Here is a 14,870-nt window from a genome sequence, read left to right on the forward strand (position 1 = left end):
ATAATCAGGACTACTGAACATATGTTAGTTTGTGTATTGAAGAATTTGAATCTTGTTTTATACATTTCAGACATCATGCTGGACCATATGGAGACATCTACATGGAGTCCAAGAGACATCTCAACCCATCCTGTCTTAATCCAACTGAATAACTGTAAAATTTCATTTGGACCATCTGATTCTAGTTCTTAGCAAAAGCCAAGACTCTCATTTTGGGGATTTTATCAATCCCAATGGAAAAAAAATGCAGAGCTGCAAAATATTTGTGTTTAAAACAAGGACACATTGAACTTTTAACATTGCTTTAAGTGATACCACAAGAAAAATAGAGCAAATGGTTATCCTGCTAATGATACATAATGTATTTTGAAACAAGAAACAAAGGATATCTTTTATTTACTTATATTTCATCCACTAGTGAGATAAGTGTTCTTTTGATTAATTATTAAGAATTTGGCCAATTTGTTTCCCTGGACTTATATTGACAAGAAATCATTTTCTAGCATCCCATTAAGTTATATCTCAGACATACCTTTTATGCAAACTCCACAATTGCACAAAACATCATTTAATTATAAATCCAATGTTCAGTTGGCACAGCATTAGCAGATAAGAGCCTCCCATTAGTTTGCATAATGGTATGTGGACTATGGTATAGCAAACAATCAGTTTGACAATGCTTTTTTAGAAAACCAAAACAACAATAGAAAAGCTTATAAATATTTCACAAACTGTTTTCCTTTGAGCCAAAGCATTCTTGTCTTGCTTTTTGAATTATCCCTGATGGGACCACATGCTCTGCAGAATTTTGCTTAAAACGCTGGTGAGCTACTGCTGCTGCCCATAATAGTTGGACCAGTGGCCTGCCTTGATATAAGACAGCTTTGTATGCTACTAACCTGAAAATATGCCAATACAGATATTTTGCAAAAACACCACATGCACTTTCTCATGGGGAAATGCTCTACGCATATGTTTATATTGAACAATGTCCAGATCATGCATGCATGTAATGGAAATGTATGTAATGGGAATTCTTGAGACAAGAAGTCACTACATTAAAGAAAAGGTAGATGGGAAAATACATAATGAGCTGAGATTTCAGCAGGGGGAGAGACAACTGCACAAGAAAAGAGAAGAAAAAGATTTGTGTTTCTGAATGTTCTTGAAAAAAGTAAAGTAGGCAGGAGTTAGAGATGAGATAAGCCTGGAAAGTCATAATTACAAAACATGTTGCATGATTTTTTGGAACAACCATTTGAATATATTATGTTTTGTTTACCTCTCTTACTTTCATATCTATACCTTATCTCTCACATTGCGGTTACTGGTTATGTAAGGATGAAACTGAAATCAGAAGTTGGGCCCACTGAATCTGTTTTAATGGGTTGGCTTTCTCACTTTCCATACATGGATACTGCAGTATAAGTATACTGTACTAAACCTGGCTTTACTTTAGTTTGTTCTTTATGTGTTTGTCTGAGTCATGCTTCCTCACTCCTGGAAAAGACATTTGTGTAGAAGCAATGAGGCATTTGACATTACATCAGACACCTGCACCTAATTATTGCTTTAACTGACATATCTGAATTAAAGAAGAAAGAACTTTTATTGAGAGCAAAGATTTAAGTCTGTTTCTAGAACCTGAACAGTTTTGCAAGTGGTAGTGCCTGCCCATAGAAACTTGGGGCTTGTGAACTTTCTAGTAAGAGCATAAAACAAATGATTGTAGAAGTCAATGGACTGTCTGAAGAGGAAACAGTAAAAAGCCATCAATGGTGAGGAAGGATGTAGGTAGCCATGTCAGAAAATAGCTAGCCATATCTGTGTGAGTAAATTAGGAGTTGTTATGAGAAAATATTGTTTCATTCTGAATAGCAGAATTGCACAAGAAATTGATTTTAACTCGATGTGACTGGTATTGATTTAAGCAAACCCAGTCCCTCTGGTACAGAAAAGCAGCCCATCATCCTCTGCATTTAGAAGCTTTGTGTTCTCCCTCCTTCCTTCCTTCCTTCCTTTATAATATGTATATGCCATCCTGTTGCAAAAGCCTCAGGACGGCTTACATAAATAAATAAAAAATCATATAAAACATAATACAAATGAATTTCAGATCCACCCTGGCTGCAGATTAAAAACATATTAAACCAATATTAAAAGTTATTAAAATGTTGTTGGAATAAAAAGGTCTTAACCTTAATTTTGTTTCAAGTGTCTCATGTACTCATCTTTCAATATATTGACAGGAAAAACAATATTTTCTATTTCTCTACCACAAATATTTTAATGTTTTAGTTTAATTCTTATGATGATTACAGTATTTCTATTCTGCTGGATGTATATGTACTGGGAAAATGTGGCTAATAGGTGCATGTGCAGTAGTATGTAATAACTGTACATAATTTGTTTGAATAGAGACATTAATTACCTGTCTTGCTAAACATATTAATTAGCCTAACACTGCTTGGATGATAGTATTATCACACCAGTACTGCTGTTGTGAATGACTGTCCTGCTTATCTTAAGTTTTATGTAGGATTGTCATGGGCTGTTCTTTATTCATGCCATTGTTCCCTGGCACACTTTCCCCTTGGCCCCGCATAGTTGTCTACATCTATGTCTTTGTCTAGATCTGCATCTATACCATATATCTTCCTCTTCCTCTTATAATACAACCATCTGTTAGTATTTATGGTGAAGCAAGATCTTTTCTCAGTCTTGTACAGGCTACCTGCCTCTGAAATTTGTGTGCTGTTTCCTATGGCAAAGTTATTTGCAGGATATTTTACACTGTACTTTGAATCTTCTCCTGAATCCTATATCCTTCTATATCTAGGATTATGAAGAAGAACTTCCAGTTAGCAGGGTGCACACTGAATAGGGAGACTTGCGCTTTAGAAATGGAGCACTGCCAGTCAAATACATTGCATAAGTCATAGCTCAAAGAGTCATATGACTTGCATTAACCTTTTTGTGACCAGAGGGCTGTGCAGTTGGCACAATTAGTTAAGATAAAGTGCCTTATAAATCTTATTTAATGAGATTTTACTTTTTCCCATTCATAGGAGGATATGATGGGGATTAGCATGTACCAGTTCTACAAAATATGGGTTCTTACATCTTGAGCCTAACATATTTTTTAAAATAAGACAATTATTTCCAATAGGACTAACATCCAAATAACAATCTTAAGATAAATTACAAATTTTTTGATGCCGAAAATTTGATTTTTTCTAGGTTTTATTCTTCTTAATTTGGATGAAAAAGGCAGTTATTTGGGTTGAAAGGGAAAAAAATAAATGTATACTGGAATTACTATTTTAGCAACTTTACTGATAGTTGCAAAGTTAAAAGAAAATGTGGGGAGGTGAAGCATTTTCTTAGTGATTATTCAGTGTAAAATCTGTATAAAGGAGAGAGCTAAACATGACTTTTCAGTAGTAAGCCATGCACCTTTTAAAACTTCCCACAAGGTGGCGGACGCTCCTTGCAACAAGTTTTCTGTAACAGAACCTGTCAGTAGGATTTCCTTTATTCTGAAAATCCATAAATTACAATTCTTTTCAAAGAAGATAAACTTTATTGGGATCATGAATTCTGATCATGAAAGCATTAGAAGTTAAAGAAGTACAGCTGAGTAATATTCATCAATGAAGACTGATTCCTATTTGAAAATTAAATTCTATGTAACTACAAATTGGGTGAAGATGTTTGTTGTCCTACTGTATGTTTAAGGCAAAAGTCTCATGTTTGTAATTTTTGTACATTAAAAAGTCTACATGCAATTAAGCCAGCTTCTGTCAGCATTAGTAATAAATGATTTTTCATTTCCCATTTTTCAATGTGAAAACAGTGAAACTGATCATTCATCATTAAATTCTATACACATGTTGGATTTTGAGGTCACGATGTTGTGAGTATGCATGATAAAGCCCATGTAACTGAATCAGGAAGCAAACACAGGATGACTCTGCTTCTTCTTGCTTCTTTTGTTCATCAGGTTAATAAGTAACATGTGTGAGTCCAATTTGTATTTTTGAGACATTTATCTGAAATGAATAAGAATCTGTTTTTTACCTTTGAAAGGGAAATAAGAAATTAGAAATATCAAATTATGTGAAACCAAACCCAGACTACAATCTCTTCCCATGGCAATTCCTTCACATCATTTTGGGAAGATAAAGCCCATGGATAAAAAAACTCTCAAGGAATGATTCCCTTAGGAATTCTCCTGCATATGAAATCATAATAGAAATCTTTCCCCCTTCCACTCTGAATATACAAGGTTCCCAGATTGCAAAGCCTCTTCTGCTTAGAACTAAACTTGCAAGGAAAAAAAATCTCCTTTCCACAATTATTGTGTTTCATTGCCTGCACATTATTGTTCTAGACTACTGAAGTTTGAATTTATAATTTTATGCCTAGAATATAATCAGATGTAGCCTAAGATAGAGCCCAAGACCCCAGGGTATATTTTCTCAAATTAAAAAAAGGATGCCATTTATTTCCACATTAGGGACTCATATGTTCATAATACATTCAAAATGGGTGGTGGGAATGGGAAAGGGCTACTGCAGCAAGCCTTTCCCAGTGCATGGACTAAGCAGAGACATTTCTAATTTTGCCCTGCCACTGTGAGAGCTCTGCAAATATGGAGCTGTCTTGGTGGCGACGTTCTTCCAAGTTCGTTGTTTGGTTGCCAAAGCCAATTCAGCACCACAGAGTCTGGACAGCTCCACTTGGAAAGCAACTGTTCTCCCTGCAGGTGATCAATCTATGCACCAGCTACAAATTGACAATTGCCATCTTTAATTAGAAAACTACCGAGAATCCGTTTAGACTTCGAATTATCTTTGAAAAACGAATATTAATTATAAGAATAGCAACAACAACAGCTGCAGCGGTTAAAGTATTTAATCTCAGTCAAAGTAACACATATACCCAGATTTCTTGGCTTAGTAAACGAATATCTCTGAGAGTTGTTAAAGTAGATCTTCTCTTGAAAAACAGGTGCAAGTCACTTACTAAGGAGGTTGGATTTTGGATTTTTATTTGGAAGTTCAAATGAAATCAGTGGGGCTTGTTTCTAAGGTAAGATGTTTAGGAGCTGGATGCATTTGTGAAGGACAGACTTTTCCCAAGCGTCATTCTGTTTAATGGTCCATCTCAGAAATATAGGGGAAAGGTGAAACTTGAGAATTAGACACGTCGCTGAGATTTTTCGTTTGGGGTGGGGGGGTGCAAGTTAAAGTGCTTATGAGAAGCTTATGACTCCTGTACGCATCATCTTGGACCTGGAATTGTTCTGTTCCTTGAGGAATTGGAGTGGTGACGTCTTTTCTGATACTGATTATTACGTGACTGCAACAACAACAACAAAAAAAAGTCATTGGCAAATAAAAATCCGAAGGCCACACCAACAGAGAAACAAAACAAGGTAGACATCCTGCAAGGCGGCAAGGCAGAGAGAGAGAGAGAGACAGACAGACAGACAGACAGAAGGAAAGAGGAGAGCCCCCTGTTAACAACAGAGAGAGCTAGAGATCAGAAAGCTGAGAGGGTTCGAACTATCCGGTAGCTAAAGAAGGGTCTAGGATAACAGCAGCAGGCAGCAGAAAGGTGGTCAATTTGGAAGGCAAAGGAAGAGGAGGAGGAGGAGGAGAGCAGGTGGAGAAGAACATCGACGCTGAAGCCAGAAGCAGCTTGAAGAAGGGAAAGGGAACCTCTCCCTAGCATCCGCTAGAATACAAACAGCTCCTCTTCCACCATCACCCTTCCCCCCCCCGTCTCACTCTACAAGGATTTCTCCCCTCTTCCTCTCCTCCCCTCTTTCCCCTTGTCTTTCCCCTGCCTGGCAGACTCCACTTTAGAACTGCAAACTTTTTTAAAAAATTGAGCTGTCCCCCACCCCCAGTCAGCTAGGCAGCTACAAGTCTGTCCCACGCCCCCTCCCTTTCTGCAGCTTCCCTTTCGCCCATCAGAGGAAGAAAGACAGAGAGACAGAGAGACTGGGGGGGGGGGGTGATGCTCCAAGAGGATTAATTACCACCTCTGAAACTTCCTGGGAGGAAAAGAAGAGGAAGAGAGGAATCCTTCTTAAACCAGATCCAACCTTTTGCTGGCTGTTTAGAGTTGAATGGTAAGAGAACCTGCATCCGAGTCTAGCATCCTCCAGATGTTGGGCTACCACAAGTCTCATCATCTCCTGTCATGGGGACTGGGCATGATGGAAGTTGCTGTCCAACCTGGAGGGCGCCAGGTTGGGGAAAGGATAGGCGAGCTCTTGGGCAAGACTTCAGGGTGGGGAAGAGGGCGAAAGCAGGGTGGGGGTGCGTGGGAGGGAGACCGGGAACGGTTGCGGCTGCTGAAGTGTCCCAAAGGCGGCTCGATGGGCAAACCGACCGCGACCGCGACCGCGGAGGAGCGCCGCCGTGACCGCCGTCCGTCCTTTCCTTCCTCACAGAGCGGCGATGTGCAGCAACGCGCTTGTAGCTCTGCTGGTTTATGGGATAATCATGCACTGCAGCGTCTACTGCTCACCTGCGGCTGGACTCCCGTACCCGGCGCTGAGGTGAGTGTCCCGCTCCCGCACGCGGTTCGCCTGGAGCCCAGCTCGCCCGCCCGCCCGAGGGACTGCCTTCCCCGCGGCGCTCGGGCTTGTGCCTTGGCCAGTCCTGCCCAGCGCAACGCCGGGCGCAACCCTTTGCTCGGCGCTGTCCATCACGGGCTCTCCAGCCTCTCGCCGCTGGCAGCGCCGTTGCTTTCCTTGGCGAAGAGGGGAAAGCGCCCACCAACGTACGCCTTCCCTAACTGGGGGAGAGGTCGGCCCTTGGCCAGAGCGCTCATGTTTACTTCGTAGAAGGTTAGAGTTAGGGGTGCGCCTGCTGTCCTTCGCACGGCAGCGAAACCCACTACCCAGGGACATGTGGAGGTTATGATTGGGATGTGAGCGAGTGAATGAGAAAGTGCGCGTGCGCGCGATTCGTATAATTAAAAGCTGGTAGGAAAGCCCACGATCTCTCCTCCAAAATGTATGCGATGTTGTCTTACCCTCTTCTACCTTCTCCAGTTTTGAAATGAGAGCTTCAAATTGATATCTGATCTCTGGTACGAATTCCACTGGATTGACTGTGCAGCATAAGCTGAAACAGTAAAGCCACTGGAGGCAGCTACCCTAAATCTTCCTGGAGCATTGCTGCCAAGAGATGAGTTTGGGATCGTTGTCTTTCTCTTTTCCTTTTCTTTCTTTGCTGCCTGATAACAAAGGTTGTCTGGGCAGTTCACATGATCATGGTGGATGACAATTATTTTGCATCTACAACCATTGTGAAACCTATGGTGCTTCTCTATGAAGAATTAAAAAGCCACATGCATATTGTTAAATATCTGTAGATAGATTACTACATGCTCCTCATTCTGGTATCTATTCATGCTTACTCAGAAGTAAATGCCATTGATTTCAACGGAGTTTGCTGCCAAGTAGGTATGTGTTATGTGTGCAGCCCACTTACATGCACATACATTCAGAAAGAAGCCCATTTACATTCAGTAAAGCTTAATCTTAGGTCAGTGCGCATAAGGTTGCAGTCTTAGTCTCATAACGAAAGAACGTTTGTTTCTAGGTCCTAAATTCTGGGACCTAAGGACACATGCATAAAGGTAGAAGTTCATACATCTGGCATTCCAAATTTAGCCAGCTATGAGCTGCTACATTTTTGGCAAGTATTTAACCTGTAGGCAAGTAACTAGAGAAAGGCATTTGGCTGCAGTGTCTATACGTCAGGTAGTAGCAATCACAGGCAGAAATGTACAGTCTAATCCATGATGCAAGACACAGTATTCTATACAGCATATATGAGAGCATATATGAGAGACAAACCAATCTGCATGCAGTGAAATTATATCATCCGCTGATCTAGAAACATTAAAGCATAATAGAACTTGACACAATTGATTTTAAAAGTGCTTATTTCTAAACAATTGTGTTCAGTATGAAGACATCCATCTAGGAATCTAGGTAATTCAGCTTAACTAAATTGTGGCCCAGCTCGAAGTCATGCATAATGTATACATTTCCCCCTCCCCCACTGTGAAGTGCGTAGAGCTAGAGACTGCCCCAGAAGGCAGGATTCGATTGGTCGATTTGGTTTTGTCATTTCAGTCTTCAGACCTGCCTTATAAGATTCAAAAGCTTAGTTGCTATGGCTTCTTGAAATGGAAACACCAGGATCCTCAAAGAATTTATTTCCATGAAGTCAGTTTCATTGAACAGAAATGTGGTTCGGTTATTAGATTGCTTCCCTGAATGCCTTTCACCTGGAATCCTTAGACAAGCTTTTGCTTTTGGAATACTCTCATAGAATCTAATGGGTCTACACCAGGAGTTAGCAATCAAAAATGTATTAATTTATCAGGAACCGGATGTTAATTTTCACTGAGGGTTTAAACTATGAACCAATTTCTCCCTCCAAAATTCTAAACATATTTGTCTGGAAGTAGGTTCTATTGAAATAAATCAGACTGATTTTCATGGCAATCGTCTGAGGAAAAAAAAAATAAAAGTCTTTAGAATGGGCTGAAGTTAGCAACTAATTTCTGCCTACAGTACCAGGCTACATCCAAGAAGCATTTGCCTTTTTTTCTGTAGTAGTATTTAAAAAATGCTTATGCACTCCTGCAATTTTAGACAGAAGAAAATTCTACTCCCTGTCCTTGCTGGGAGCTGTTGTAGGACTTTTCCTGTCTAAAAATGCAAAGGACACCCTAATCTTTATGCATAACCTAAGTGAGCTTCATTAAAGATCACTGCAATTGTATCTACTTTATATTCCTTGCTCTCAAGGTTTCTGTGTTCTTTAAAGATATGCTGAGGGCCACCTCCTTAAATCGCTTTTTTAAAGGGCATCAGACCAACTGGTGGAGGGTGAGCCCGCCCGCCCACTTCAAGGACTGTAACAAGTTGCGATGGTCCGCAACCGCTAAACGGAACCGTCTCCATCGAATCCATGCTTTTGCTGTTTGCGAACTTCCCAGATGCTTCGGGCTTGTCACCTGCAGGGAGGAAATCCCTGGTCAGAGCCAGTAGGGCAAATCTTGTCGTTTCAAAGAACTCCTCAGGCTACATCAGCAGAAGTAGGCTCAGGAAGGAACAGTTCACATTCCCTTTGTTTGGCGGATGAGGGATTCCATACGAAGCAGGGCACCCAAGCAACGTCACGGTCCTGAGGAGGAGGAGGTCGCTGCGCCCAGTTCAAAGGGATGCCCGTGTGTACTAAAACGCTTGTCGGGCAGGATGCAATGAGCCAAAAAGCTGCTGATCGCTACTGGATTCTACATCGGATGATCAGAGAAAATGGGACGGAGCGAGGAGTCGCGCTCCTTCACCGATCCTCGGAGAGCAGGAGGCTCTCCCCCTCCCGCGTGTGCCACTGGGAATGCAGCTCGCTCGAAGCAGCTGCGCAGGAGAGGGGCGCCAAGTGCGCCGGGGCGCTGTTGCGCAGGCCCTCGGCTCTGTCCCGACACGAACCCCTCCTGCCTCTCTTTGGAAAACGCTCACTGCCCCCTCGGCTCGTCCTTAGCGCTAGATCTGGGCGAGGGTGCGGAGCCGCTGCCTCCGCTCCTGAGCCGACGGGAGGCACTCCTTTTCCTGAGTGGGTGGAGCGGGGGAAGCGCCGGGCTGCGGGAGCGCCGGCTTCGTGCAAACGCCTGAATAAGCAGACGCGAAACACTGGAGGAGCATCTATTATTGATGACTTCTGCCAGACCTCCGTGGACGAAAATAGCTGCCGGAGATACACAGTGACCTAAATCGGGTGGGGGTGGAGGAAGCGCTGTAAGAGCCCGAGGGGCGTTCGCGTGCGTCTGTGCAGAGAAAGGAAGGGACGCGCGATCGAACTGCTTCGTGGTTGAGTTCGGACGACATTCAGGCGTTCCGCTCCTAAATTCCGCCTCGCTGACAAACTCACTGGGAAACCCCTTCCTGGCTGAACTGGATGTGGAGATCCAGGCGCTTTGGGGCAACAAAAGGGGCCAGAGTCTCTCTGGCTAAAAGCAAAGAGGAACGCGGGCCTTGCAGACCCTCCCTCGCTTGCCAGAGCTGGCCAGTGGCCTACGACGGACTTCTCGTTTTCTGCCAATGCCGCTTCGTCAGGACCAGTTCCGAAGAGGGATCTCGGGTTCCGTAGCCTGCTTAAAAGTTCAGGAGGGAATGCATCCAGAAAGTAGGGGAGGGAGTTCATCTGGTTTGCAGGTATTTTAACAATAAGGCTGTGAACTTAAAAAAAAAACCATTTCTTTGTTTAAAAAATGTAGAGACCAGACAAAATTCAAGGGGAGGACCTTCCCTAGCTTGGCTACAGGTCCGGATGGTGGGGCTTTGTCCAAAGTGAGCCCTCCCTTGCTCATGGAAACCTGGCACTGGGTTGCCCCAAGTGCTGCCTCTGGCCAGCAAAGGCTTCCTGTCGCTGTCGCGCTTTCAGACAGAGTCACCTGAACATGGGCAGCGAGGGGCTTGCAGGCTGGGGTAGGGGGCAGATGCAGGACTGGCAGTGCCTTTGGGTGGAAAACCAGGATGGTGGAGGACAAGCCACCCTGATTCCGTTGAGGATGGTCTTGGCCCCAGCCGTCGCCTTTGTCCCCCAGTGCTAATGCCATGGGCAGATCGAACAAGCAAAAGACTAGAAAGGAAACGGTTTGCCTTCTTGGTCTTCTGCACCTCTGGCTGGGCCCGGTCTGGGGGTACCCACTTCCCTAACCAGTTGCCTTTCAGATACGTCAGACTACAACTCCCACAATCCCCAGCCAACATGGAGGGCGTTGTAACCAACACAGCAGGTTATCGGGGAAAGCCCGTCGAGAGGGCGTCCGGATAGAAGAATGCAACGTGGGTAGCAGCGATGGCGCCTCAGGGCGCGCACACGCGAGCTGGGAAGCTTCTCCCCTCACACCCCTTCCCGTTTCCACTGCTCTGCCGGGCCTCCCCGTGGAGAGCTCGGGGAGTTTTCTTTGCTCCAGAACTCAATTCAGTCTCGTAAGTCGGCAGGCTCTACTCCTGTCCGGCTAAGCGGGCAGAAGGGCAAGGGAAGGTAAACTGCGTCAGGGGGTGGATAACGAGCCCGGGCCAAATTGGCACCTCTCTTACCGCGTTCCGCAACCCGGGGCCTTCCAGATGTGTTGGGCTGAGGATCCTGGAAGCTGTAATCCAACACATCTGGAAAGCCCCTTCAGGTTGTGGAACATGGGCTTGCCTGTGGGAGGAATGGCTCTGTGCTCAAAGGCCTGCCCGCTTCCGCCTGGCACCCTCTCCAAAGTCCCGCCCGCCACGATCCTGAAACCAAGCGGTGTCCTCTGTTCCCGTTCTCCGGCAGACTGGAAGATGAAGTGTACGATGAGGACGGAAACAGCCTCTCGGACTACGCCTTCGACAGCGAGCCCCTCGCGATCGCCGACCCTTCCTCCATGCTGGACGACGTTTACACCTTGTACTACCCACCGGAAAAGAGGTGATTAAAAAAAAAAAAAAAAGGAGAAAGGGCTACAATCCAAGGCAGGCTTACCTGGGAGACTGGCGGACAGAAAGTGTGGCACTTCCGTCCGAGGAAACCGGCCTGGGATCGGGCTGCGCCGGTGGGCGGGGCGGCGGTGGGGCGTGTGTTCCCCGCACGGTTCTTAGGTTTGTCTTTAGAACAGGGGGAGGAGGAAGAAAAGAAGGGAGATTAATGCAAAGTACGGATACTCTCCTATATAAGGCTTCAACGTCAGCCCTATAGGTTGGAGATGGTCGGGGTGGGGGAGAGGAAAGCAGGGAGAAAATCAGGCCGATCCCCGCCTCTCCCGCACCCCGGCGTCAAATGCAGGCGAGGAACAGCAGCGGAAGCAGCTCGTTAGCGAAGCGGCGCGCCGGGTCCTTGAAACGGCCCAGAAATTGCGCCGCGCGCTCAGGAAAAGCGGGTGGGAGCTCCTCCTGGGGGCGGGGGGGGCAGGCAGAAGCGCCTGTGGCCGAGGCCGCCGCTCCTTGAGCAATCGGCCCTGTCCACAGCCCACCGCCTGCAGGATGCGTGCCGCCGAAGTGGCGAGCGGTCCCTCCATGGGGTCACTTTCGCAGCTTGCGCTTGCGCTGTTTTGACCCGTGTCTCGTGGGGCCTCCCTCCCCGTTTCTTCCTTTGCAGGCACGCGGATGGGATCTTTAATAAAGCCTACAGGAAAGTGCTGGGGCAGTTGTCGGCGAGGAAGTATCTGCATTCTCTGATGGCCAAGCGGGTGGGGTAAGATGCTCTTTATTCTTGGGGCTGAGCGTGGTGCCCTTATTTATTTGCGCTCGCGCGCGCGCGCGCGGGAACGCAATTCCTGAATAAACAAGGCTGAAAGGACCATCTGATAGGAAGTAGACTGGATTAAGCCGCACTGAAAAGATTATTCAGAAGTTATTGGCCTGCCACCTCTCTGCAGCAGTGGCAGAACTAGAGGCAAGTAAGAAAAACTGGGAGACATTTCAGTCCACAGACTATTTAAGAAAGTGTCTGGATTAACTGTACTCAGGTTTAAATCCTGCAAGCCCACAGCATCGGGTGCAAGGGAAGCAGTGCCCAACTGCGTGTAGGATTAGAAGGACAATCGGTAGTTTAGGATGGGACCGCTTGCCTTGCACTGGCTGGCTGATCGTCCAGTCCTGGTCGATTCCTCTGATCGGTTATTGTTATTTTCTTCAATGTTAAGTGCACATTATGCCATCCTACATACGTTTGTGTGAATATAAATTCCCTTCAGGTTGGTGGGACCGGTGTCCCAAGACTTCCAAAAGAGGAGCTGCATTGGTGCTAACAGAGCCCTGCAGCACCATGTATTTTGTTTCTCTGGCACAATAAGCTCTTTGTTGTTTTTGCTCCTCCAAAATTATGGTCAGAGGCAGAGTGCAGATTAATTTAGAGCCACAACCAAAACATACTTTCATGGAAGTAAAGCCACAGCAATCAACGAGACATTCAGTTCACCATGGATAAACTGGACAGAAATTGGAAACCATTTACTCCAGAGGTATCTTATCAAAATTAGTTGTGCTGAACTCATGGGTAGGTGGGCTTTCTTGGTTTCTTGGACCTTCGTGGGACAGGAAAAGGATTGGACTGCAATACTGGTGAAATGTGTGGCTATTATGGGTAATTGCTGAGCCTCCTGCCCTGTGCCTTTCTAAATCCCTTTCAGTCTGACAGTATGAAAAGGTGCAATGGTGAGCTCAGCTGATAAAGACCTTGTCAGTGTCTATGCCCCGCTTCTCTACAGAGTCTGACCTTCTGGGGGTAGTTGAATACTTAGGCTCCCTCAGAAAGGAAAGGCACCATTTCCACAAACCCAGATCCACATTTACCAAGAATGTGGGGGACAAAACAAGATTGCAAGCACCTGATACCCCTTGCCCCCATTCTTTGGTTTAAAATCAAATCTCTTGGCTGATGCTAGTCGTTGGTGTGCATGTGCGATCAGCAGAAGGTAACATTTTAATAGAGCCCATGGGGAAATGGATTACACAATTTCAGAATGAATAATTCATACCATGAAGAGATTGTCTCCTGACTGTCGACTTGTATTATGATCAGACTTCAACTTCCACAGTGTGTTTAGAGAAAGCCCTTTGTGTCTCTTCAGGGAGGGGCTTGCCCTTTATTTCTCAGTCCTCACCCCCAGATACGTGTTGCTTTAGCTGTTTAATAGGGACAAAAAGAGAGAGAGAGAGAGAAAAGTACCCGTATCCCACTAAATCTCATCTAGGCCAAATGCTTTTGAGCAACTCTGTGCATTATATGGTAATAATGATGATATGATAATAACAATAATACATAGCAACAATTGATATCAGGAGTAGCTTTATTGCTGCAAAAACATTAAGCTGCTGCAAGACTGTTTGTCCTTTCTTTTCTATTTATTAACAACAACATAGAAAAGCTTAGTGCTATGAAAAAGGTGAAGACAATTAGCACAGGCTATTGCTTTGGGACTTTAGACCAGGTCCAAGTAATAAAGAAATGGGAAAGGGTGAGATTCCCCCATCACCTTTGAAACACCGTAAGTTGAGAGGACAGCAACCTGATCAAAGGTAAAGAAGATCAGGTCCTTAAAGGGCTGTTACTTTCTGGGCTTTGTTTATTGGGAAAGTGATGAGTTTGAATGGGAGCCTCACCCGAAAGGTAGAAACAGACTTTCCAGATCTCACATTGCTGGGATCTCACAAACTCTTATCCTCAGTGAAACTGACCTGCCCATTTTCTAGAACTGGAGGATAGGTGTACTGTGTGACCGAATGCTGCTTTCTTTTTCCTTTGCTTCAAAGGACTTGCTTATGCGGCTAGGGACATGCAGGAGGCTTCTGATGTTGCAAAATCTTGTTTTGCTTTGCTTTCCCCCTTACAGCGGAGCTGGTGGCCTGGAGGATGACTCGGAACCGCTTTCTAAAAGGCACTCGGATGGCATATTCACAGACAGCTATAGCCGTTATCGAAAACAAATGGCTGTCAAGAAATACTTGGCAGCAGTCCTGGGGAAAAGGTATAAACAAAGAGTTAAAAACAAAGGACGGCGAGTAGCTTATTTGTAGCAATGAGTTCCCAACCGCTCCCCTGTATACAAAAGCCCCCGGGGAAAAAAAATCCGAGAGAGGACCCTCCCCTCCTTAAAAAAGTCATTTCCAAACTGACTTTTGTCAGACTTCCAAACTGACATTTCCAAATCACCGCTCCTGTGTTATCTAAACATGTATTTATGTATGAAGTAAAGCCATTAAATGAATATTTTGATAATAATATTGTTTTTCTTTTGTACAAAAAACCCAACCCCCCCCCCAACCCCAAACAAATTTTAAAATAAGCACTAGAGAA

General features: G+C 44.8%; 1 protein-coding gene across 1 annotated transcript; it reads left to right on the forward strand.

Moving 5' to 3' along the window:
* The first annotated feature begins 6,473 nt into the window (after positions 1 to 6,473).
* ADCYAP1 (adenylate cyclase activating polypeptide 1) lies at positions 6,474 to 14,590 on the forward strand. The gene is made up of 3 exons (XM_044424296.1): positions 6,474 to 6,574; positions 11,370 to 11,504; positions 14,407 to 14,590. The coding sequence occupies exons 1-3, from the start codon at positions 6,474 to 6,476 to the stop codon at positions 14,588 to 14,590; spliced, it is 420 nt and encodes a 139-aa protein (XP_044280231.1).
* The last annotated feature ends 280 nt before the right edge of the window (positions 14,591 to 14,870 follow it).

Source organism: Varanus komodoensis, unplaced genomic scaffold (genome assembly GCF_004798865.1).
Source record: "Varanus komodoensis strain SLA01 unplaced genomic scaffold, ASM479886v1 scaffold14_1, whole genome shotgun sequence".
Taxonomy (NCBI): domain Eukaryota; kingdom Metazoa; phylum Chordata; class Lepidosauria; order Squamata; family Varanidae; genus Varanus; species Varanus komodoensis.